This window comes from Zophobas morio, unplaced genomic scaffold (assembly GCF_036711695.1).
Source record: "Zophobas morio isolate AGI-343-1 ecotype UQ-CSIRO unplaced genomic scaffold, CSIRO_AGI_Zmor_V1 ptg000205l, whole genome shotgun sequence".
NCBI classification, from domain to species: Eukaryota; Metazoa; Arthropoda; class Insecta; order Coleoptera; family Tenebrionidae; genus Zophobas; species Zophobas morio.
This window is the reverse complement of record NW_026972309.1, coordinates 109,674-133,890: the sequence shown is the minus strand read 5'-3', so window position 1 is coordinate 133,890 and position 24,217 is coordinate 109,674. Positions and strand designations below refer to the sequence as shown.

General features: G+C 25.3%; 1 protein-coding gene and 1 long non-coding RNA gene across 7 annotated transcripts; one reads left to right on the top strand and one right to left on the bottom strand.

The window, feature by feature from the left end:
* Window positions 1-4,139: 4,139 nt before the first annotated feature.
* On the bottom strand, window positions 4,140-4,705 carry LOC135145973 (uncharacterized). Its single transcript, XR_010283632.1, has 3 exons — window positions 4,603-4,705; window positions 4,278-4,502; window positions 4,140-4,215 (listed from the first exon to the last, which is right to left on the bottom strand). It is a non-coding gene; the product is annotated as an uncharacterized LOC135145973 (long non-coding RNA).
* A 2,542-nt stretch (window positions 4,706-7,247) lies between these two features.
* On the top strand, window positions 7,248-24,033 carry LOC135145994 (uncharacterized). Of its 6 annotated transcripts, XM_064078123.1 has the most exons (28): window positions 7,268-7,298; window positions 7,396-7,445; window positions 8,304-8,363; window positions 8,438-8,517; window positions 8,649-8,711; window positions 8,777-8,837; window positions 11,046-11,189; window positions 11,300-11,427; window positions 12,305-12,437; window positions 13,357-13,478; window positions 14,641-14,724; window positions 16,089-16,143; window positions 16,455-16,522; window positions 18,450-18,503; window positions 19,466-19,514; window positions 19,605-19,736; window positions 19,852-20,106; window positions 20,678-20,740; window positions 21,519-21,615; window positions 21,668-21,735; window positions 21,802-21,870; window positions 22,065-22,130; window positions 22,186-22,286; window positions 22,574-22,658; window positions 22,811-22,858; window positions 22,905-23,043; window positions 23,095-23,189; window positions 23,955-24,033. In XM_064078123.1, the coding sequence occupies exons 4-28, from the start codon at window positions 8,452-8,454 to the stop codon at window positions 23,996-23,998; spliced, it is 2,289 nt and encodes a 762-aa protein (XP_063934193.1). In that variant the 5' UTR covers window positions 7,268-7,298; window positions 7,396-7,445; window positions 8,304-8,363; window positions 8,438-8,451; the 3' UTR covers window positions 23,999-24,033. The 6 variants fall into 6 exon arrangements, with proteins under 6 accessions (XP_063934194.1, XP_063934196.1, XP_063934192.1 ...); XM_064078124.1 differs by lacking the exon at window positions 8,304-8,363 and having other exon boundaries at window positions 7,248-7,319; window positions 21,668-21,714; XM_064078126.1 differs by lacking the exon at window positions 8,304-8,363 and having other exon boundaries at window positions 7,248-7,319; window positions 23,112-23,189.
* Window positions 24,034-24,217: the final 184 nt, after the last annotated feature.

The window sequence follows — 24,217 nt, the reverse complement described above, 5'->3', positions numbered from 1 at the left end:
CAATACTATTTATTATTTACTTATTTACTTAAAAATGAATAAAAGTCTACTCTTTTAAGGCATTAATTATAACTGCGACTAGAAATATTACAATTATAAATAAACAGATTTTTGCCTTATTATAGTATACTAGTATGGAAAGTAATTGGTGTACACAGTAAGTAATAATCTATTCCCCGAATTCTGCTCTAAGAATTCTTAAACTTCAAGCGGTTCCAAAAAGTAGAATTCTTATAGCCGAGGATTTAATATAGTTGGCTTAAACTAGTAAATTCATCATTTAACACTTGTGGAGAATTGGAAGAAAAGTAAAACAATTACGTATAGTCTTTTTAGCCTTTTAAATATTATCCGACCAATACCAACGTCTTAAAATATAATACCATACTTTCCTTTTAACTACTAAGCCCTCAAGAAACTTTAAAAATAAACCTGTTATTTAAAACTATCATGTAACAAGCTATAAATACTGTTTATAACAATACATAGGCTCAATAGTAGCAACTTATTAAAAACTTAAATACCTGGAGGTCTACCATAACACAAGGCCTATGTATTTAGATTTTATTGTCCGCAGATTATACCTGTGTTCCATAACCGGCAAACAGTTGGCGTGAAATAAAACTCTCCCATAATTTTTTAAAAAAAAAGATAAAAAGAGAGAAAAGAAAAATGTTTCAGGACATTTAGTAAACTTACTAAAAGTAGAAAGAATCAACCCAAAGGGAAAAAGGCATATGAATCTGTTTTTTTTTTCTAATATTATTGGGATAAATAAAAGTTAACGAACTTTAACTATTCGGAAAGTTTAGGGTCTGTAATACTAAAACCGCTAGGCTCTGTACAGAGAATTCTTGTTGTACAATTTAAACACTTTCTTAGTTAACTTCTATAAGTTGCTATAATTATAATACCAACAGCCGAAATCTGACTCTAAAAAGAACTTATCTTCAGCAAAAATAAGTTTTAAGCTTATATAGCGCCCATCTTCTCTGCTATTACCTACAAAAAGGAGCATCATTCATATGTAATAATAGTTGCTAACGGGGAAGTCAATACTAATTCTAATTCCCTATAAGTTTAAAGCAATATTTTGAAAGTTGTGAACTGGCGCTATAAAAAGTTGACTAACTTTGAAGTTTTTATTAATACTAAACACGGCCTAGGACGGTGACTTGGAGCTATTAATTAGCCTTTTCCAGCTCATTTTTCGGGTTCCGCTTTGTTAACTTTTTTTTGTAGGCGTTTTATACTTTTTAACTGCCCTTCTTCTAATGTTGATTAACCCATCTGAAATGCCATGAAGAGTTATGTATTTATTTATTGATAAATGACAGTTCCTGACTGACGATAAAAATTCTACTCGAGCTCTTAACCAGGGTGATCGCAGACATTACGATATAGCTTTTAATCGAAAAGGTGTCAACTTCTTAAAATAACAGACAAATACTAGCGCTAACGCGTGTCACGGAGGCGGCGACAACGCGCCATGGCTTGTAAATAAGTTCACTCACCAGCAGGCGACGTCTAAAGATTCCAGCTGAAGGTCCTGGTAAAGAGTTTCACTTCGCACACGCAGCAATTTGTTCTGTTACACTTGTACCGACGCTATTGCAGTGGAGTCGTAGGTTCAAGCAGCAGACGCGTATGTCATTATTGGCTGGATGTGACATACAATTGCCGTTTGTTTCGCAGAAATAGCTTACTCTTGCTGCATAGTAAAGGGTAAAGCGCCTTAGATGCTTGCCTTGACTTCGCCACTAGATAATCCACGTGCAGCGGCCGGGAAAGTTGGCAATGTCGACTCCCAGGTATTTAGTCTGAGAACACCGCGGAATCTTCGCGCCATCAAAAGTTAAAAGCGCCAAAAAAAGAACGAGTTTCTTAGTAATCAAAACGCTTTGTTCTTCGTCGCGTTTATGGAAACTTTCCAATTAAGGCAACAGTAAACAAGGACGTCAATAAGTCCTGTCGATACTTGCATAGCAAAGCGGGAGACTTCGACGATGAGTAAACGGCGGTAACATTGGCGTGGAGGTCGATTCGTGAATGTGGATTTGACGACAAGGGCACGTCTCTCTTATAAAATGCAAATAAAAGGGGCGAAAGAAAAAATCCCTAAGGGTCTCTGCTGGCAGAGATCGCAGCGGCGACTGTGTACCTCCTACGCGCACGCCGAAGACGCGGTCATTTTAATATGACTCCAGCACGTGGTAAAGTTCATGAGGAGCAGATAACGAGAGCAGTTGTGCGGTAACCTTCATGCCAAACTTGATTAAATGCTTTTTCAGCGTCAAGTAAGACGGCGCCTATAGCCTTCTTAAAGTTTAAAGCGCCAGTGGTTCATTCAGTTAAGCGAAGGAGCTGCTGGGTCGTTGAGTGCCCTTGCCAAATTCAAATTTAAACTCTGGCAAGGCGTCCAGAGCGTCAATGACCTCTTTTAGACGGCGCAGTAAAATGGACTCGCCTACTTTGCTAACCGCCAAGAGGGGGATTGATGGATCGGCACTTGCTAGTTGCTGCTTTCGGTTTAAATGTCTTTGGCAGCCTCCCAACGGTCGCCGTCTTCCATCGGACTGGAAAGGACCATGGAACCTCGCAGATTTTACAGGTAGGTACAGATAATACTTCCCTGTTAATGGCAATTTCTTCAGCATCGGGGCCAGGCACTGTTCGTTTGGATAGCGTTTCGACAAACGCTTGAACCTTGCCAACATAAACTAGCTCAAGTGGTTTGTGGACATCGGGAAGGGAAGCTCAGCTGAGAGAGCGCATTAGTGGCAGTTAAATGGCAGCTGGCACTTATTGGGTAGCAAGGAGGTTAGCGAAAAGCGTAGCTTTGTCTTCATCCCTCGGCCTCTATATTTCCATCACGAAGGGGTGGTGGTGCAAGTCCCCGATTTTTAATCTTTTTAAGAAATTTTTAAAAGGAAAAACGCAGCTGTTGCCTAATAGTGATATATGGTGCAGCTTGGCCTCCAATTCATTGTTAAAATGGGCCATTAACTACTTTCTTATGCACTTATGCAGTCGATTAAGCGCAAGTTTGGCTTCGGCGTTCTACCAAAAACATGTCCGCTCGGATAAGACGTAGACGTTGCCAAATAAGTACCTTTGGTTCGTCAGGCGGGCGATCGGGGCCGTCGTTACTTCACTAGTTGCCGTGTAGTCGTGCGAGTCATGTTCAGTGCGCTTTCGAATAAGTCGATAGCATCACCCTGCAGGGATGTAGACGGTAGTGACGCACACGGCGAGAGAGTGGCTTTTAAAATCTCAGCATATTTCTTCCAGTTGGTAAAAAATGTGTGGTAGTCCTCAGTGTGTCATTCTTATCGCCTAATTCGATAATAACTGGAAGGCGATCATAGGACAGCTCGCTGGACGCTTCAAATGCCGTTGTGAGGCGTATATCTTTTAGTATGGAAATATCCAGGAAGTTCATTGTGTCTGTACTCGCCAAGTGTGTTGGTTGCGGGGGGCCTAGTATGCACAGCCCGTGCTCACAGCGTAAGCCTCAAGGAGGTGGCCATTCGAATTATCGGTTCGGCTTTCCCAAGAAGGGTTGCAACCGAGATCCACACACAAAACAGCTGAGGAGGAGTCACTCGCAAAGATGGCGCCAAAATCGGAGGGCGGTAGTAGCTTCCAAGGGGATTTATAGACAGCGATCACATAGACACGGGCCCCTGGTCTTCCAAACGTGTGGAAATTTCCATTGCCTCGAGATTTTGTAGAGCGGGAGCGGGCAGAGATATCGAGGGTTGTTGAATGTTCCTTTTTACCAAGACAGCCATGTCCCTCCGCGTGCATCGATTCCTGTCTTGGCGATACGCAACAAAGTTGCACACCTTAAATGCGACGTTTGGAAAGAGGGTGCGCCTCGTTGATGGCGCAAAGATCAATTCTTTCAATTTGTAACAGCTCCTGTAGATATGAAAAGTTATATTTGCTAAATAAATTATTAAGATCTTCAGTGTCTTTTTCCCATTTTCCAACTTAAAAATTCATTACTTACTAAGTTAAATAATATATATGCACAAACTTAAATAAATCTTTTTATAATTAATTAAAAGGGTTAAGGCTCTTTATATGAACAGACTAATATTTATTTAAGATATAACATGGCTCTAAATTCATCTTTATTGAGAAATCCAGTGCCGCTTTTGTTGGACTCTCTTAACATTTCATAAAGTTCATCATCCTCAATATCTTTTCCTAAGAAGAAATTGTTATTTCATATATAACCCAAAGTTTATTTAATTAATGTATAACGCCACCCAAAGTATTTAATACTGCTCGAAGTTCTTCCATACTTATTAGACCATCTTTGTTTTTATCAATTAATTCAAAAGCCTCTTGTGCTTCACCTTCGGCGGAAAGCCCTTGGAGTTTCCCGTTTATTTCTTCGAGAAATTGTGTCAGAGATATTTTTTGTTCTTCCATTGTATCATCTTTTTGAAACTCTTCCCTTATTTGTATATCCAAGTCTTGGCTAACAGCCTCTAAAATATAAAAATTAGATAGGTAAGGAGTTTTTAATTCTAAAAATTGTGTTAGTAACCATATGTTAGAGCTAAAAAACTATATAAAATTCATTGCTACCCCACTCTCGTAAAGTGAGTAGCCCGTCACTATCTTCGTCAAAGAGAGAAAATACGTGTTCCAGGTCCCTTTGCAACTTTTTCTTATTAACCCCAACTCTATCCTCAATTGTTGCCATTGTACGCAGTTTACTTCTACCTTTATTTAAATTTGTCTGGCGCCCAGTATTTATGGAGCGCAGTCCCACATTTCTTACATACTTTAAAGGACTTTTAGATAGTTAGTTATATGAAGTGACTTTTATTGCTTGTCATTATTGCCTTTTATTTGGTATTAAAAATTTAGAGGCGCGTAAAAAAGTTTTAATGCGAGTTAAAAATATATCTAGTTTTCTTAAAGATCATCTCTTTCTTAGTAAACACCAAAAAATCTTGTAAATTTTTTATCATTTACTTTCGTTTAATAACAAACTTTGCTTTTTAACCTATTATCCAATTTTAGAAACTTCAATGTTATAGTTAATTTAAATATCTAATAGTATTAAGTTAGGACAAGTTTTTGACTTATATTCTTTATTACTATGAGCCACATAATAGCCAGAATCTTATACTCTTTTACTGGATTTCTCAAATCTAAACTTTGAACAACCTACCAGAGTTTTACTTAAAATATCCGAAAACTTAAATTACATCCATAAAAAATTATACCAAATAAAAGAAACAGGATTAAACTCGCTACTCTTGTATTTTAAATTGATTTAACTTAACTATTCTTTTTATTAATGTTTACTTGGAGCCCACTTTAGAGAAACAAAGTTACTAGGTGCGCTCAGCCAATTAGAATGTTTATTTAAGCTTACAAGCGCGCAGTAATGTTATTTATGGTTTGCATTGCGTTGCTATCAGTTTAAATGTGGTAAACAAAACGTCACTCGACCCCAAGCTGTTCTTAGGTGCGGTAAAGTAATAAACCAGTTTTCCTCTCTCTTATATAACACATTAGTTATAGGCACTACAGTTTAACTTTGACTTCTAGAGGAGTGAGCTAGAATTAACAGAAAAAATATAAGAAACTGTTTAAAACAGATAAGTTTGTAGGGAATGTTTAGTTAAAAGAAATCGTTGTATATCTAAAATTAAATTTTTGCTTTGAGTGTTTCATAATCTCTTTATAGTCTTTAGGGATGAAATTAGTAGATAACAGTTTAAAAGCCATGAAGTTGTTTAAGCAATGTGTCATATCTTTATTCGCTAGTGTAGTACTAAGAGAAAATTATATAATCTACGTGCCTAGTGTCATGCTCTTTTTAACTATCCTGCTTGTGTAAAGTGCTACACTAAATATAAATTGACTTCTTTACATTTAAAAAATTTTCGGTAAAACCTTTTTGTAACCTTGTTGCCTCAATAACGAGATATGGAAAGCCCTAAAAAAACTACTGGAATCTAACTTACGAAAGCATGTAAGTAATGCCACGCGGCCCAAGACTTTCCTATTTAAGCACTTTACCCCAACGATTTACTTTTACCCACGTGCATATAAGCAACTTGGCCAGCTACAGAAGAGCTTGAGTTTTGTTCATCCGTCTCTTCTCCTATTGTCAGCTCTGTTCTGTTCTTATAAATTCATTTTTTTTTTTTGCTCTTGTCACTTTATATTAAATAAATATATATTTTTCTTCTGTTATTGGTGCTTTTCTATATGTTGTACAACCCCTTTCCATCCGTAAAGGTCAAAAAACCACCCTTTGGTTCGTTACACTATAACCGTCTCTACTGATCGTTTTAGAATAAGTGCTGTGCTCTCAAAACGATGTCCACTTTTGTAACCTAATCACAATTGCAATTTTTAATTCTGGCCTAAACATGCATTATCTATCAAAGACTAAAAATTATCTTAAGGCAAAGTATAGATTTAGATCCTAAGTATGCAAATTAACGGAGGGGGCATTACATAAATGCACATTTTTGTTTTTTTTTGATAAAACTAGACTTCATATGTGTAAAATAAAGAGAAAAGTGTGTGAGAAAAAGTAAAAAATAAAAAGAATATGCCTTAAACTTTTAAATGCTTGAAAAGTTAAACTCACTAAATTACGAAATATTAAAATTTCACTTGATAAACGTACTTGTTAACGTTATCGATTTGCTAGGGAAAAAAATATGGAAAGAGAAAAACTGTAGGCTGTCCAAAGCCAGCTGCTATATAATATTTTAAGTAAATCCTTAAAAGAATAAATTCAAAACTTCTTTCATGGTATTATACCTCTGTGCTTCTTTATATAAACCATCTAGAAAAGTGTTTTTCCAATTTTTTTTTAAAAAAAGTATAATTAAAGGGTTTATCTGTGCTTACATTTCCATCTTAAAATTCTAAAGTTTGAACTTATTAAATTTTATAGAAACCAGGATATTATAGGATATACCATACTTATAAAGCTTAAGCGTTTAAAAAAAAGCTAATTTTTGCTCACCAACTGGTTATAAACATTGTTAAAGATGAGAATAATAAATTGACAAAAAAGTTTGCAGTTCTCCTTTAAGTTATTAAATATACCTTATTTTACTTTATTGCAGGGGGAGTTACAGCCGGACTACACACCAAACAGAATGTTTTACTAATGCTAAAAAACTTGATAGTGTAAGATCAGGTGAAAAGCTCTCGCTATTTGATGACCGTGAGCGAACAGGAAATAGCGTAAGGTTAACTGCTTTTAAGAACGACTGCCAGAAGTTTTGAAGCTGCTGAGGAAAAACGTTACCTATCGACATTTGCATGTTATTTCTTAAAATACGACTTTTTATTTCTTTAACTATACAATTTTGATTTTTAGAATTGTTATTTTATTATTAGGTATTGGGAAACTTATTTTTGGTAGACTGGAAATTTTTTTTTTTAATAAGGTATAATTATAATTGTTTATTAATAGATTATCATAATAATAGGTGCCCCGCAAGGATGTAACTTTAGTTTTAATTTTTACTTATATTTTGGTCTTTTATTTTACAATTTAATTATTTATATTTGGTATAATACTTATAGAATATTTGTTAGTTAATCTTTATAATCTTCTACCAATTTTATATTATTGATTTCTAAATGCTTTTGCTGTTATTTAATTAAATAAATACGTAATAATATCATTTTTTTTGTTTATTATATGTATATTGAACAGCTTAAGTCTTTGTAAATTTACTTGTTAAAATTTCCATATATAGAATTTGGTTTATATTATTTATTATATAAACTTATAATAGATTTTTTTATACCACATACATATCTGTTTTTATACACTAACCTTACTTTTTGTTTAACTCTTTTTCCTTGCCTTCAAATTAATCTTAAATATTTAAATGTTAAAAAGGTATTTTTCTAGGTTTCGTTCAACTTTCTTACTTATTTTTTACCTTATGAATTGTATTTTTATACTCTATACATTTTTTTGTATATAGAATTTTTAATTTATGTGACTTTCAAACTTAAAGAAATAAGTTGTTCATTTAGCATATTTTTAAGAATTAAACTTTGTTGAGCTTACCCTCTCCCCCATTCTAATCGGTTCCCGAGAGATAATTTTTCTACTTAAATTAGTATTTATAAAGCTGAATTGATATTAAACCTGGAAGTCATAAAAATATTTCCCCACTAATAAAAAGTTACGTTTTTTTAGTGCTTCATGCTTTAGTTTATCTTTTTTAAAAAATCTTCAAGTTTTGAAATTTATAGTATTTGTTATTATTATAATAAATTTGTATACTAAGATATACTGAAGATCATTCTGCCTATCTTTTGTGCCTGTTATACTTCTGCATAGTTTTATAGTTAATAATATTTTTACTATACATAGGTATTATATTACTTAATTTTTTATGGTAAATATTATGTTTGCATATAGCTTTCAACAAAGCAATGGTTGCTCCTAATATATTAACGACAGAAAGCCAAACACAACTAAGTAAAGTGTCTATTTCGGAGGTAAACTAAATAGTAAATTAATCAATGTTAAGAATATTTCTGTGAAAAAATTTATTAATGGAGTTAATATAAAAAAGCGTACCTTTTTAATATTATTAGACCCAATCATCTTTTTTTAATAATATTGTTAGACTGTTATTGGCCAGGGTGGCTCAGAAATTTATGTTAAATGGATTAAAACAAGACTCTTCGATGTACTTTTTTATATATGATTGGCTGTTATATTTTTCCCATAAAAAATTATGGAAATAAAATTAAGACGGTTATCGCTGCGCTTCCTCACGGTTCGCCCCTATCAAACTCATTATGGATTAGTAAAGGCATACACTTATTGTCAATATTATTAAATTTTAAATTGTTCATATAATTTTTAATAGTATTCGTTATTATAATAGTACTTTACTGTTTTTATGATAGATATCTTATTTTTAAGTTATTTGAATAATATTTTATATATGTTATTATTAATATTGTTACTATAGTAATCTATTACGCTATAATATTATATATTAAATGTTTTTAAAATAACTATTATCAAAGTACCGATATTTGTATTTGTTTATAATAATATTATTACATTTTCTATATTTCTTGTTTATGGAAAGTATAAAATAATATTCTATAATTGTTTACGATTACTTTGTTATATAATTTATTATCACATATTATTATATCATTTATTTTATTATTTTTTTTATTATACGCATTACTATAATAATGTATAAAAATATTATTTATTATTCGTTTATTATTATTTAGTTGCAGTTATAGTTTTGTATTAACTGTTTAAAAGTTATGTAAAATATATATTTTTTATAATTTCAATAGTTTTTTCAATAATAACACTTTTATAGTTTGGTATGAGTATTATTACACACTACTAGTGCAGTAATAACAGTTTAATAATACGATATATGGAAAGTTTGTTAACACTATTAATATTTAGTTTATTGGTATAATAGAACATTAATACTTTTTAAATAATATTGTTACTATGTATTTCTTTATTATAATATTTAAAGTTTGTTTATAATATAAATAATGATAATTTCATTTCTATAATAAATAATATAAATTACTATTTTATATATTATTATATATAAATTTTAGATATATGAACTATAACTAGTACTCTTCTATATTTTATTATTCACATAACAATTCATATGTATTCAAAAATTATAGTATTACTGTCTTATCTTTTATTATACATGATATGTAATTTAAATAATAATATTTAAATAGCTATTGAAAAAAAGTACGGCTTTTAAATTTTGTTATTCAATATTTTTATATGTATTGAAACTATTATAGTGTTACTCTTATATATTTTGTTATACAACATTTACTATGTACAAAAAATATGATAGTGCACTATTTTATATTCTACTAACCATAATTTCTCATATTGATATTATTTTAAAATGTATTGTATAATATCACTATTTTATAATTTACTAAACATAGTTTTTCATATGTATTGAAAATATTCTATATTATTAATAATATATTCAGTAAAACTATAAGTTATTCATTTTGCTATAAAAATCTTGTAAAATAAGTATAATTATTATAAGGTTATATATGTATTTAGTATTTAGTATTATTAAATTATATTTTTAATAATAAAACCTTTAAAGTTATAAAAAAATATCATTGCTTTCCTATATTAAAGTTTTTCTATATTAAATATATTCATTATCAAGTAATAATAATATTTTATCTCCAATTTTATTGTTTTACATATTTATTACTGTAATAATATTAACTACTAAAAAACTATAACAATATATTAATAATATTATTGTTTTACCAGTAAATAGATTTTTATTATTATGCTTAAAATTTCCTTAGTATTATTATAAAACTTTAATATCTTCAAAATTATTATAGGTTTGTTAATAGTTTATAATAATAGTATTAGGTTAATAAAAAGTTTTTTTATATTGATAAAAGTACTGCTACATTTATTACACGAAATAACATATATATTGCTCTATTGAAACATTGACTATTTCTAAATAATTTATATATATTATATTCTTTTTGTATAATTATAATATTAATAAATATATGATATGTCTTTAATAATTCCTTTCCATAGTAGTATTTTTATAGTATACAAAATATTTTTAAACTTTTTAAAAAAACGTTAATAGCTGTTAAAATCATAATAATTACATAAATATAGCAAAAGTTATAGCAATTGGCATAAACTTTTGTCTTTTTTTATTACTTTTTAATTCTAATTTTTATTTATTGATACAAATTTCTATTATTAATTATATTTTTATAAACTTCTTACTTTTTTAGTTATACTAATATTTTAATGAAATAATTATTATAATTATATTCATTTATAATAAACTAGTTGTATTATATTAATATATATGACAGTATTTTACTAATAAACTTTTAGTAATCCGTTTACTCTAAATATAAAAATTAAAAAAAAAAGTTGGTCTTGTATATAAAAATATTTAAAAACAACTCAACATTTAAAAACACATATATTAATTTTCTAACAGATAAAGGAAAAACTTTCATTAATTATAATGAAAATATTGAGAATACAAATTTTCACATCGAGCCTCCGATGATAATTAATCCGCACTTTCCCAACATTGTCATCCTACTTTCTAGTGATTTTGAAAATTTTATCGTTACTCGAGGTTCCTTATTATTATTATTATTATTATTATTATTATTATTATTATTATTATTATTATTATTATTATTATTATTATTATTATTATTATTATTATTATTATGATTATTTTAGACGGGGGAGCTACTTGGAATATTCATTATTTTCCTGCTGACTTAAAAGTTAATGGCGCTAAGTGGTATTTTCATCCCACCAATGAGGATTATATTCTTCTCTTAACCGGTTTTGACCCTTATAAAAGTGTATTGGTTTTTATATTAAATTATTATGGTTATTATTATTACTCTTATTACTCTTATTACTATTATTACTATTATTATTATTATTATTCGTGTAATACTTATGGAAACGTCTTATAATTTGTTTTTAAAGAGCGTCAATAAAAAGGTTAAATTAATTATTATTTTTAAAATAAATTTAAGTGCTTTTTTCAATATAAAAAAAAAGGTTCTAATAAAAGGTAGCATGTTTTTTACTATTATTAATATTAGTTCTCTTCATAACTACTTTTAGTTCTAATAAAAGCTATTAAATTATTACTTGTATATGAATCTATTTACAAATTTTACATTCTACGAAATGCATATTATTTATTATTATTGATATAATATTCATTATTATTATTTCTTCTCATAACTTCCTTCAGTCCTTTATCGTTATTTAAAAGATTATAATATAAATTTTTTAAAGAATACTTATTTTATAATATTATAAAATTTTAATTAAAAGTAATATAATCTTAAATATAGATAAAAGTCACAAAACGTAAATCATAGTTATTGTTAAATTTTTGAGAAATTTATTAAAAATTTATCAATAAAAATAAATGTTAAAGTAAAAATAATAGAGTTATATACATATAAAAGCTTAACAAATAAATGTTTAGTTTTCAAAGAAAATAATACAACCAAAAACCTTACAAACGTATTTTTACTAAAAAAATATTTATTATAAAATATTGACGAAAACCATTAGAAAGTAATTTATAGAACCTTTAATCCTTCTTATAATTGGTGAAATTCATATTTTTATAAAATTTATTATTATATAATAATCTTAATCATAAGTATGTCTTTATTGTAATTATTATTTTATTTTTTTATTAATATTATCCAATAGCTTCATTTAACCACTGATTTTGGTGCCAATTGGAACTTAAATGTCGCCTATAATGTTAATGAAGCCAAATGGGGCTCTTATAACTTCCATACAGAAAAAACTGTCTTTTTTTCGCTCGATAATAACTTTAAAGGTTCATATATATATAAAGTTTTTCTTTTACTTGCACTTTTTTACTTCGTATTCTTTTTTTATTATTATTAATATTATATAAAATATTAAGATTGGAAAACTAAATTTCTCCAATTAAACTTTTATTTCAATTTATTTGTTAATATTTCGTTGATTAAAATATTATTCAAATTTTATTTACTATTATATTTTATTATTTTTTTAAACTTTGTATTAATAACACTATAATATTTAGAAATTTATGTAAATTTAAATAAAAAATATGAAAATGTTAAAAAATATTATTATAATAAACTATATTAATATTTTTAAAAACTTTATCAATTTTATTTTTATTTAAAAAAACTTATTAAAAATTTTTATAAATTATTTATTATAAATTTTTTATTATTAGTTGTCTATCATAATATTTTCTATATAAAAAACTTAACTTTTTTTTAAAAAAAAGTTATTACCTGATATTACATATTAATTTCTTCTATGTCTACTTTTAATATTATGATAAACTATTTGGTTCATAAACTTTTTTTTTAAACACTTTTATTAACTTAATGAAGTCTTTTATAAACTTTTTATAATTTTTTATTTTATTAGCGCTTTTATAAACGTTTTATAAAATTTTTCATACTTTATAAAGTCTTTTACAAACTTTATTATTATTTATTTATTTATTAACACTTTTAAAACTTTTCTTGATTAATAATTTATAAAGTTTTACATATATTAATTATTTTTTTATATTTTTATTTTAGTGTTTTTTCTATACTTCTACTTTATCAATATTTTAAAGTTTTCTTTAATTTTATATTTTATTAACTTTATAAAATCTTTTAAAACTTTTATATTTTAAATTTTTTAAAACACTTTTAACCTTGATAAAGTCTTTTATAAAATTTAACTATTTCTATTTATTTTTTTAGAGCACACGTATGATTTATACTATACTGACGATCTTTTTGCCACGAGGACACTACTACGCCAAAGAATATCAGAATTTTCGTTGCTGAAAAATATTCTTTTTGTAACTGTTCCAGTTGAAAACGTACTTTTGTAGCACTTTTATATTATTTGCTTAAAATTTTATTTTTATAGAAAGTGTTTCAAACATTAAAAATTACCACACTTTTGTTTATCATTATTATTTGAGAACATATAAATTTTCTTTTATGTATTGTTTTTAAAAAAAAAATAAAAGTATACGTGTAGTTATCATTTTTAAATTTTTTTTACTTAATAAAACTGCAAACTTAGTAACTTTTAAAAACTTTTATATTCAAAAAATTATTCTCTATTGTTATTTCTTTTATATATAAAAGTAATATAACGATATGTTATTAAAAGTATTTATATAAATAGTCTTTATAAAAGTTACAAAAATTATGCTTTTACTTATAACTATTAAGTTGCTTTAGAAAGGAAAATCTTTGTAAAAAGTTTCTATTAATTGGCCCTTTCTCATCCATTTAAATTTTATTAAGTTCACTATAAATTTATACGGGCTGTTAAATTGGCCTCTTCTGTTCTGGGGGTTTTTTTTTTATTAATATTGCGCCCCTAAGTTTATTTATTGTGTTTTATTATTAACGTTTTCAAAGAGAAACGATATAAAAATAACTTTATTAGTTCTTTACTACAATAAAAACTAATTTGTTCCGAATAAGGAGAAAAAAATAATTTGTAGCCCTTAGAATAACCAGTAATATTTCTTTCTTTTTACTTTTTGTGTTGTGTTTCTCTTATGTATCAATAAAATTTTATTAAATTATTTTTTAAGTTTTTAATTTTCTGAATTTCTTTTAAAGTTTTACAATTATTATAATGGTAAATTTTAATATATTGCAATAAATAGAGTTTTTAGTAATAAAAGTTGGTTTCTTGTATAGATTATAATAGAAACTATCAAATTTTTTAGCATTATTGAAACTTGTAATAATAATATTTATATAAATGCTTCAAGTATAATAATAGTGAAATTTTAATAACGTTAAGTTTTTAATAGTCATATATCTGATAATAATTACGAATAAACTTTTATTTTTTATAAGTATAATTTATATGTCGATTAATAAGTTAATGATAATAGTTATGTAGTTTTTATTATTGTACTATTTTTAATGAAACTAAAAATATTAATAATTAATAATATTTTTTATTTTGTATTATTTAAAGGAATACTAATAATAATAATTGCTATGGATTTGTAGAGTTTACAGCTGCACGTGTGCACCAATTCTAACACTAGCGGAACTCTGCATTGGAATCGCGCCCATTTTCCGCTGGACGTTTCGGTTTTTTTTTTTATTCATGTTTTTTAACGAAAAATTTATTTTATTTTTTGTTTGTTGTAACAAATATACGGAATATTATTATATTTTTATATACTATTAATATTTTTAAAATTTTATTGTATTATAATAGAAATATGCTCTTTTAATAGTTGCTTTCTACGATAATTAAACTTGATAACTATTTTTTTGCAAATATATTTTTTCATTATTTTTGTATATATTACGTAGAACAATTTTTTTCACTTCTTTTTGTTATTACTTTTTATTTTTTTATTATTATTGTGGTATATTAATTTTTTTAAATTATTATTAGTATTTTATATAAATTGCTTAAATGTTTTTATCACTACTTTTTTATTAGCTCAAACGTTGTCAATATTATTACAACCCTGAGAAAATATTTTATTTTAAATTTTTATAATATAATAAACTTATAAAAAAAATACTATTTCTTAATTTTTATAATAACTTTTTTATCCATTCTTTATTATAATAGTGTTATTATTATATTTTGATGTGTGTTTGTAATTGGATATTTATATTTATTATTATAAGTAGTGAACAATTATAGTTCGTGCTATTCTTTATAAACACATGATATATATATATATATATTAATATAAAAAACTTATAGTGTTTACTATTAAAGTCTGTCAATATTGAAAAGTTGCTACAGAACAACTTCTCTATAAATCCATTAAAATTGCAACAGAAAAATGAATTACACTATTCGTTGTTTTTACTTTTTTAAGCGACCCAACAAAAATAGCATTTTAAATGCTTAATAGCGCTCTAATGAATTGATAACTGTAAGAGTAAAGGTGAAGCAGAGAAACTTGTTATAATTATTATTTATTATATTTTTTTAAGTTGAATTCGTTTTATTCACTAAAGTTTCGTTATTGTTATCATTATATGTCTCGCGCAGCGCAGTTAAATCAATTATTAATCGCGAAATTATGCGGAATTTATTTTTAAGCAACCTCCCACGTGAGTCCTCGTCAAACAATCAACAGCGTTCCTTTACTAAAGATTGCGCCAAGTGTTGGTTTTAAAGGCGTCTATTAAGACATTAAATTTTTTTCTTCTAATACTTGGTTTCCATGGGCGTAAATCTTTTTTCTGTTAGCCAATAAAATTTAAGCGGTTATTTATGTTTATACTGAAACCTCCTTAATGTCTTATAATTTTTACTATTCATTACTGATTTACTATCAATAATACTTGTTGAAAAGTTAATAATTTTCTTGGTGAAATACTATTTTATTATAATATTTAAACATAAGTTTAATCGCGTAACTTTTATTACGATTTTCTTTATTCATTAATATTATAACACAAATGTTTAAATTTTTTATTTACAGGAGGTTCATAATAAAACTGGCATTGAATTCGCTTATGATATTCTTGAGGAATCATGTATGCTTCCGTTTTGTTTGTGTTGACGATTTACCATATATAGTAGTATTTAACGCTTAAATAAAGTTTATATTTTTTCTTAAAAATACCTCTATAAAGACCGTGCAGTTTTCGTTATTTTTTCCTTCTATATATACTATAATCGCAAGAATAACTAATAAACTGATACCTTAATCGAAACAAAAGTGAACATAAAACTCTATTAGTTTCGGCGCAGTTAATTTTTTTCTTTAAAATTTTATTAAAATAATTAGAAAGGCCAACACTTGGGGCCATAGATTCTTCAATTTTATTTATTTTATATATATAAGATGGATCCGTATTTATCAGCGTGGTCAATGGGAGAATAAATATTACTGATAAGATCGCATTAACTTCAGTTTCGTAAAGTTTTTTGCTATTCTTTGTATATTTTTATCTTTCCATACTAATTGCTTATTAGTTACAATTTTTTTTTTTACCTTTTATTTTTATTTTAATGAATTATAAAAAAATTTTATATATTTATTTATATTTCTTTAATTTACTTTTTTTATTATTACACTTCAGTTTTTCTACTTATTTTTATTTTACTTTTTATTATATATCCTTTTTTTCTTTATAGATATAATTTTATTTTTTATCCCTTCTTAGAATTCTGCTTTTTTATATATTTTATTAAAAGAATATATTTCCTATTATGAAAGCCTTCATGTTTTTAGTATATTTAACAAATTTTATAAAAAAAAATTAATAAATATAATATTTAATAAACAATAAAAGTATTTTACTTTTTAATTATTATTTACTTTTTTTACTTTACTTTTCTTTACTTTTATTATTATAATTTATTTCTGATTTATTTTTTTATTGTTACAAATTTAATATATTTTATTTTTTTTTTAATTATTATCGTTAACATTTTTTTGTGTCGAAAGTAAAAATTTTTCGGCTAATAAATTATTTTTTGTTTAATTTACAGTAAAAATCTGTAAATTTCTATATAAAAAATAAAGAAAATTTTAAAAATTTCTAATTTTTAGTTATTTTTATTTATTACTGTTTTATTATTATTAAGTTTTATTTGTTTTAGTATTTTTGTAACTAAAAAGTTTATATTTTTATCTGTTGTGTACTTTATTTGAATATTTTATTCAAAAAAACTTATATTTATTCTTATACTGTAATAATATTTATATTTATACATTTACATATTATTAAACTTTTTAGTAAGTTCTTTTCTATTATACACTTTTTATTAACATTTATTAGTTCATTTATTTTACTATTTATAAAATATGTGCTTTTACTTTTATAAATATATTATATTAAGACTTATTTTTTCAGCAATTATTACTTTTATTAAGTTTAATGTTTACTTTCTATTATATCTTTTATAAATTCTATATAGTACAATATACATATATAATACTTATTTTTATATTTATTATACATATTATTATTAGCATTTCTGTTTCTAGATATTTAACTTTATTTATAATAATGAATATTCTATAGTAATTTTGCTTTTTTTTTTTATAATTTTTTAATAGTTTATTATTTATAATAACTTTAGAAAAATTATTATATTTTTATTTTTTTCTATTTGTCTTTATTTTAATATATTTTCTATATAAATTTCTGTTTAGTTAAAAATTATACATTTTTTATTAATATTATTTTTACTTTTTTATTATTTTCTATTTGATATTTTAATTGCTTATCTCTTATATCTTGAAAAATTAATAGTATATTACATTTTTTTTCTATCAGTATATATAATGATTCTTTTTTTTAAATATTTGACTAAATAATGTGTATTATCCTGATTTATTTTATTATTATTTTTTACTAACTACTTATTAATGTATATTCTTTTTTTATATACATTATTTTATATAATTTTTTTTAACTCTATTATAATTATTCATATTATGTATATAACCTTACGCATACTACTTTTTTAAAAAAATAATAAAAGGAAAAAAAAGCACATTTAGTATTGCTTCTAATTACTATTATTTTTATGAAAAAAAATATTAAAAAAGGTTTTGAGAACTATAAAAGTTGAACTTTTAAAGTTTTTCGTGCCTTTTACTTTTATTAAATAATTAATAAATAATTTTTCTGTCAAAATTTTATCATTAATAATTGTTTTTTTTTTAATATTTTTTCTATTTTATTATTTTTATTTATATTTTTGTTATTATTATTATCGGCGTTCGTAATCTTATAATTTATTTAGTACTTGAATTTTTTTTAATGCTTTATTATATTTTTTTTATCTTTTAATATTTTTAAACTATTGCTATTATTATTATTAAAAGGGAAACCTCTACAAGTCTAACGCTGATGCAACACAATACACACTTTCTTTACCTGTAATGCTTTCATAATAATATTATTAACGTAGTAACACATTTATTATATACTAAATGTATTCATATTTATTATTATTATAATTTTTTTCTATTTAAGTAATTATATGAAGTCTGCAATCTTTAAAACTTTATTATATAAAAATATTGTTAATAGTAAAAAAAAATTTATATATAAACGTTATATGTAGGATTAGTAAATTAAGTATTGTTTATTTAATAATAATTATTTCTATCCTTTTTTTAATATTAACTTTCTAGTAAATAATATATATCTTAAAAAAGTAATGTAGTATTAATAAAGCTGATATAATATGAAACTCTATACTAATAATAATACTTGAACAATAAAAGCTTATATAATTTATAAGAAAACACCAAGTTTTTGATAATAACACTTTTAGTAAAAAAATGATTATAATAAAAAACTTTAAGTTATTAGAAAATATTAATACTAATACTTTTATAATATAACGTTTAATAACTTTTTATAAACAAAAAAAATGAACTCCAAACATTCTTTTTTATATGTTATTATTGTATTTTTATTAACTGTATGAAAGTTACTTTATTATCGATTTTCCATTTTTATTCTTTTTATTATTAAAACTTCTTATTTTACTTAATAACATTTTATTTATTTATTTAAAGTTATATACTTGCTTATTAATTATTATTTAAATTTAAAAAATTTATAATTTTAATAGTTTATATTGTAAAAGTATAATAAATATGTTGAGTAGAAATATTTCTTAATTTTTTTGCATCTCTAAACTTAATTTTAAATTGCTATTTTGTGTGATATTTATAGTGTGATTGGTCATGTTTCACCGCTATTAATTGTGCTTTATCTTTTTTTATTGCGTCTCTTGGAAATTGTATTAATTTGTGACTGGCTAATTATGGTCTCCACTAAAATTTTGTTTGGAGTTTCATTTTGTTTAATATCCTTTTTATTTTTATAGAATTTACTTTTTACTTTTTCGTCAAAAAGTGACTTTCATAAAGTGTCAGGTAAATATATACTACTTTTATAAAACTTTTTATATCGTTTATTAACCATGTTTTTATTATTATTTATTAATATATATATAATATTTTTAGGCACTCACGCAACTTTTTTAAGCAATCAGTTTTCATTTGCCCCCGATAAAGGTATAGTTGTGCGTTCCTTAAGATCCCACAATAATGGCGGCCGCTGGGAAGCAATAACGGCTCCTCCTTTAGATAAAAGCGGTTTTAATTATTATTTAAAAACTTTTATTTATTATATTTTATATTATAATCATTATAATTATTATATGTACTTTTATTTTTTATATTTCGTTAGTAATCATTACTATTATACCAGATCAGAACTACGAAGAATGCCTCTACGGCGGATGCTTCTTACAACTTCACGATCGCCTAACTGATAGTCTCACGCATTCGAGCGTGTCTCCCATTTTTTCCTTAAAAACTGCTGTGGGATTGATCATTTCTCATGGCACTGTTGGGAAGTTTTTAAACTTGAGAAATATGAATCTTTATATTTCCCGAGATGGCGGTTCTCATTGGTTCAGGGCTCTTTCCGGTGTCCATACCTACGCTGTTGGGGGTCACGGAGGTTTTTTTCGTTCATTCTTTTTCTTGCTTTCTTGTTATGTCAATAATAGAAATATTGTTTCCGTCAGAAATTATTTTTAAAATATTTTTATTTTTTTTATTTTTTTACAAAATATAAAGAATTTAAACTATTATAATTGGTGAATTTAATATTATTTTATAAATTATAAAAATTGTGTATTTATTTTTATATATTAATATAAAATTCATTTACTATTATTTTCAGCTAAATAGATTACATATTCAAAATATATATATATATTGAATTATTTATACATTGATAATAATTATACTTACATCGTATATTTATTGCTGTTATCGTTAAATATTCAAAATATATTTTTTATTTTAATAAACATTTACAGATTACTGTAATTATTAAAGCTTTTATGTATTTCTGTTTTCTGTTTTTTTTATTACTTTTAAATATTATAGAAAATAATAAAAATAAAATCAAATTGTTTCAAACTTTTTATATCATTTTATTTTATTATTATTTGTATTTACTTTTATATTTATATTTTCTCTTGTATATATTTTATAAATATTAATATAATAATAATAACTTTTAGGAGTGATTGTTTCATGCTTACAAGGTTCAACTACCAATTCAGTCTTATATTCTCTCGATGAAGGTCTCACTATCTTTTTACTTTTATTAACGCTATTGAAATTTCTCTTTAGTATTTTTATAAAGTTTGAGTTAAGATAAAATATTTTTTTAATTATTTATATGTTGAACGAAACTTTTATAGTAAATAGTTTTATATACTCATACTTTTTTTGCATTTTTAATGTGTTAACTTTGAGTTATTACTATTTTTTTTTAATATTCGAAATAGGATTTATTAATTTTTATTTATAAACCTTTTTTCTTTTAATGTTTCGCATTTTTTTTATTTCTGTCATAATTGTTAATAAATTTTTTTATTATTACATTTTTACAATAAGTATTACCAATTTTTATTTGTTATATGCTTTGTCTAAAATATATCTATTGACATGATTACGATATACTTATCTTATACAATATATTTTGTAAATAAATATATTGTATTCTACAACTATTTGTATATCTTTTTTAATACCTTTTTTAAAGCATTAATATAAGCTATCCGTTTTTTTTTGAGCTCAGTTATTGATGTTTATCGCTTGGTATTTTCACTGTTCACTTATATACCAGTTCACTTGCCACATTAGTTATGTTAATTATAAGAAAGATTTAACTTTTTTTTATGTTCTCTTATTTTTTATTTTTTTATTAAATATATCATATAAACTTCTTATAATATATTTCTTTTATTCTTGGCTTGCACGTTTTTTATAATGAAGTAATATTTATACCGTCACTATTTTATTAATAAAACTTTTTTATACTTGTTCTGTTTACATGTTTTGTCATTGTTCCTGAAGGATTTTCGTGGGACTCGTTGAATATTTCACAAGATAATTTAACTGTTTCAAAAATATTAACAGCCCCTGATTCGTCATCTTTGATATTCAATGTTTGGTATTACTATTTTATTGTTATTATTATTATTTTAATATCTCACGTTTTTTAGGGGCCACAACGAGTCGTCTTTTTGGACTGTTATAAGTTTGGACTTTAGTAACATTTTTTCGCGAAACTGTATTACTATAATTATTATGTTATTTATATGAACTTGTAGAGTTTTTATTTACACTTTTTTATCAGGCAAAGAAAAGGACTTTATGAAATGGCCTGTTGAAAGTTCATTTGATTCATACGAGCCATGTGTGTTGGGTATATTATAATTACTATTATTATTATATCTATAATGTATAATTTTTATGTATATACTTATTTTTTACTATTTAGTTTTTTTTTACGCGAATATTAATACATATCGCATACTTGTGTAAACTATATTTATTTTTTCATTTTGTTTTGGTGTCTATTTTATTCTTTTTTAGTAGACAATAATAAATGTAAAATAGGCCAAAGGATGTATTATTATCGAAAAAAGTTGACTTCCAATTGTTTGCTGGAGCACACTTACACTGGTGATAACGAAGAAATTATAGAGCCAATAAAAATACAACTCTTTTTTTCTTTCAGTTAAAAATGAGACTTCGCCATGTGCTTGTACTAAAGAAGACTTTGAATGTGATGTTGGGTACCGCCGCCCAAATATTAACGAGCCTTGCGTCCCCATTGAGGTCTTCATTTATTTTTTATTTTGGTACTTTAAAATACTAAAAGTCCCAATTTAGTTAACTTATTGTTCTTTATATATATTATTTTCTTGATTATTTTTATGTATAATTATTTTTATATTTTTATCTATGACAAAATATTAATAACAAATAATGACTATTTTGAGGGTCTTTCTTTGGTTTCAGAAAAAATTTTCCTTATAAATGTTACCCTTTTGTTATGAATATCAACTTTTTTATTATTTTTCCAATGTTAAGAGTAATATTATATTGTTTCGCTTTTTATTTAGGGATACAACTACACTTCGCCTTCTATTGCTTGCGAGCAGGGACAGTCCGGGTTCATACTCTCCTCAGGATACCGTAAAATGGCGGGTAAGGCCACGTGGTTTTTATTGTGTTCTTATCGTTTCTGCCAATCTAAAAAGAGGATAGAAAATATAATTTATTAAAGTTTACCAAAATAAAGTATATTTTTATAAAATTTTTTTTTCTATTTACAATAATAAAGCAAATAACTACAACAGGAGATATTTGTACGGGCGGCGTAGAAAATCTTTTTCCCTACAATTTGAGTGCGTTTTTTTTTTTTGCATGAATACATATAAATAATATTCATAGGCACTTTTATTCCCTGCACGACCTCGCCGGCTGCCGCCTCGTCTTCCTCATTTTTTGTGCTTCTCACTCTTTTATACATTGTTTTTCTTATCATCTCTCTCGTGGTCGCGCACTTTTTATATAGAAAGAAAAACTATTGGTAGACTATATTTTGCTCCTTTTCATAGATATATTAATTATAATACGTAAGGCGCTCGCGCTATGCAGTATTAGCCCAAGAAGACCACGATCTGGACTTACCCAGCACTGCTTTGGAAGTGGTCGGCGGTTCAACCAACTCAGAAAGTACTAATCTGTACGGAAATTCACTTTGAGAGTCACTAGTATTTAAGGAGTTACTAAAAGTATCAAGATCAGTAGTTATGTTAATACCAATTCCTAATATTTTCTATTCATCTGAAGCTGTTAAAATTTAGGATATAATTTTGAAAGTTTATATTTTTAAGATCGTTTATTCCACTTAAAAGTTTTTCTCTTGAAGGTAGCTCCAGTTATTAAGGTCGTTATTCGAGTTTTAAGTTAATGTTAAAAAAAACACTTAAGAATTTACTGGCCGCCACGTTAGTAGTTTCTGAATAAACATCACTGAGCGAAGGTTGTTAAAATTTAAGTAGAATTAAGTCAAGTCCAACTATTAACAATTTGATTTAACGTGCATCTACAATTACAAGCTAAATATTTTCCATCACTTAAAAGTTACTGTTTATTAGAATAGAATAAGGTATTACAATTTTAAGTTTTATATAATAAATTTATTACTGTGGAATACAAGTATTAATTATGAAGGTTAAAATTATCATAGTGTTGATTTGTTAGACGGCAATACTTAAACTAAGTTTCGTACCAAAAACGGTTTTGATAGTAGTGAAGTTTATAGATATGAAAGTATTTGTTAAAATGCTTTCTTCCAAAAACTTTGTTTTTTCGTAAACGTTGTAAAAAAGTGATTACTTTTTCATCGAATACTAACTATATATTCCGAATACACTTTAGCTAATTATTACCATTTTTTATTAAAAATATCTTAATTTTATATAATAAATGAAAAAGGTGCTTCTCTTTCTGAAGATGAGCCTCTTAAATCAATTGAATGAGTTCTTACTATGAATTCCACTAAAATATATATAACTTGAATAACTTTGTAAATAATACTTCAATAAATTTATTTTAATAACTTATGAATTATATTTTTTTTATATAAGTTCAGTTCACCTCGTATAAATTAAGAGGTCAAAATAAGATGTGGTTAGCTATCACCTCGCCAACAGACCACTTTCATTATAAGATATAGTCTTCTCAAAAGTTTGAAAAGG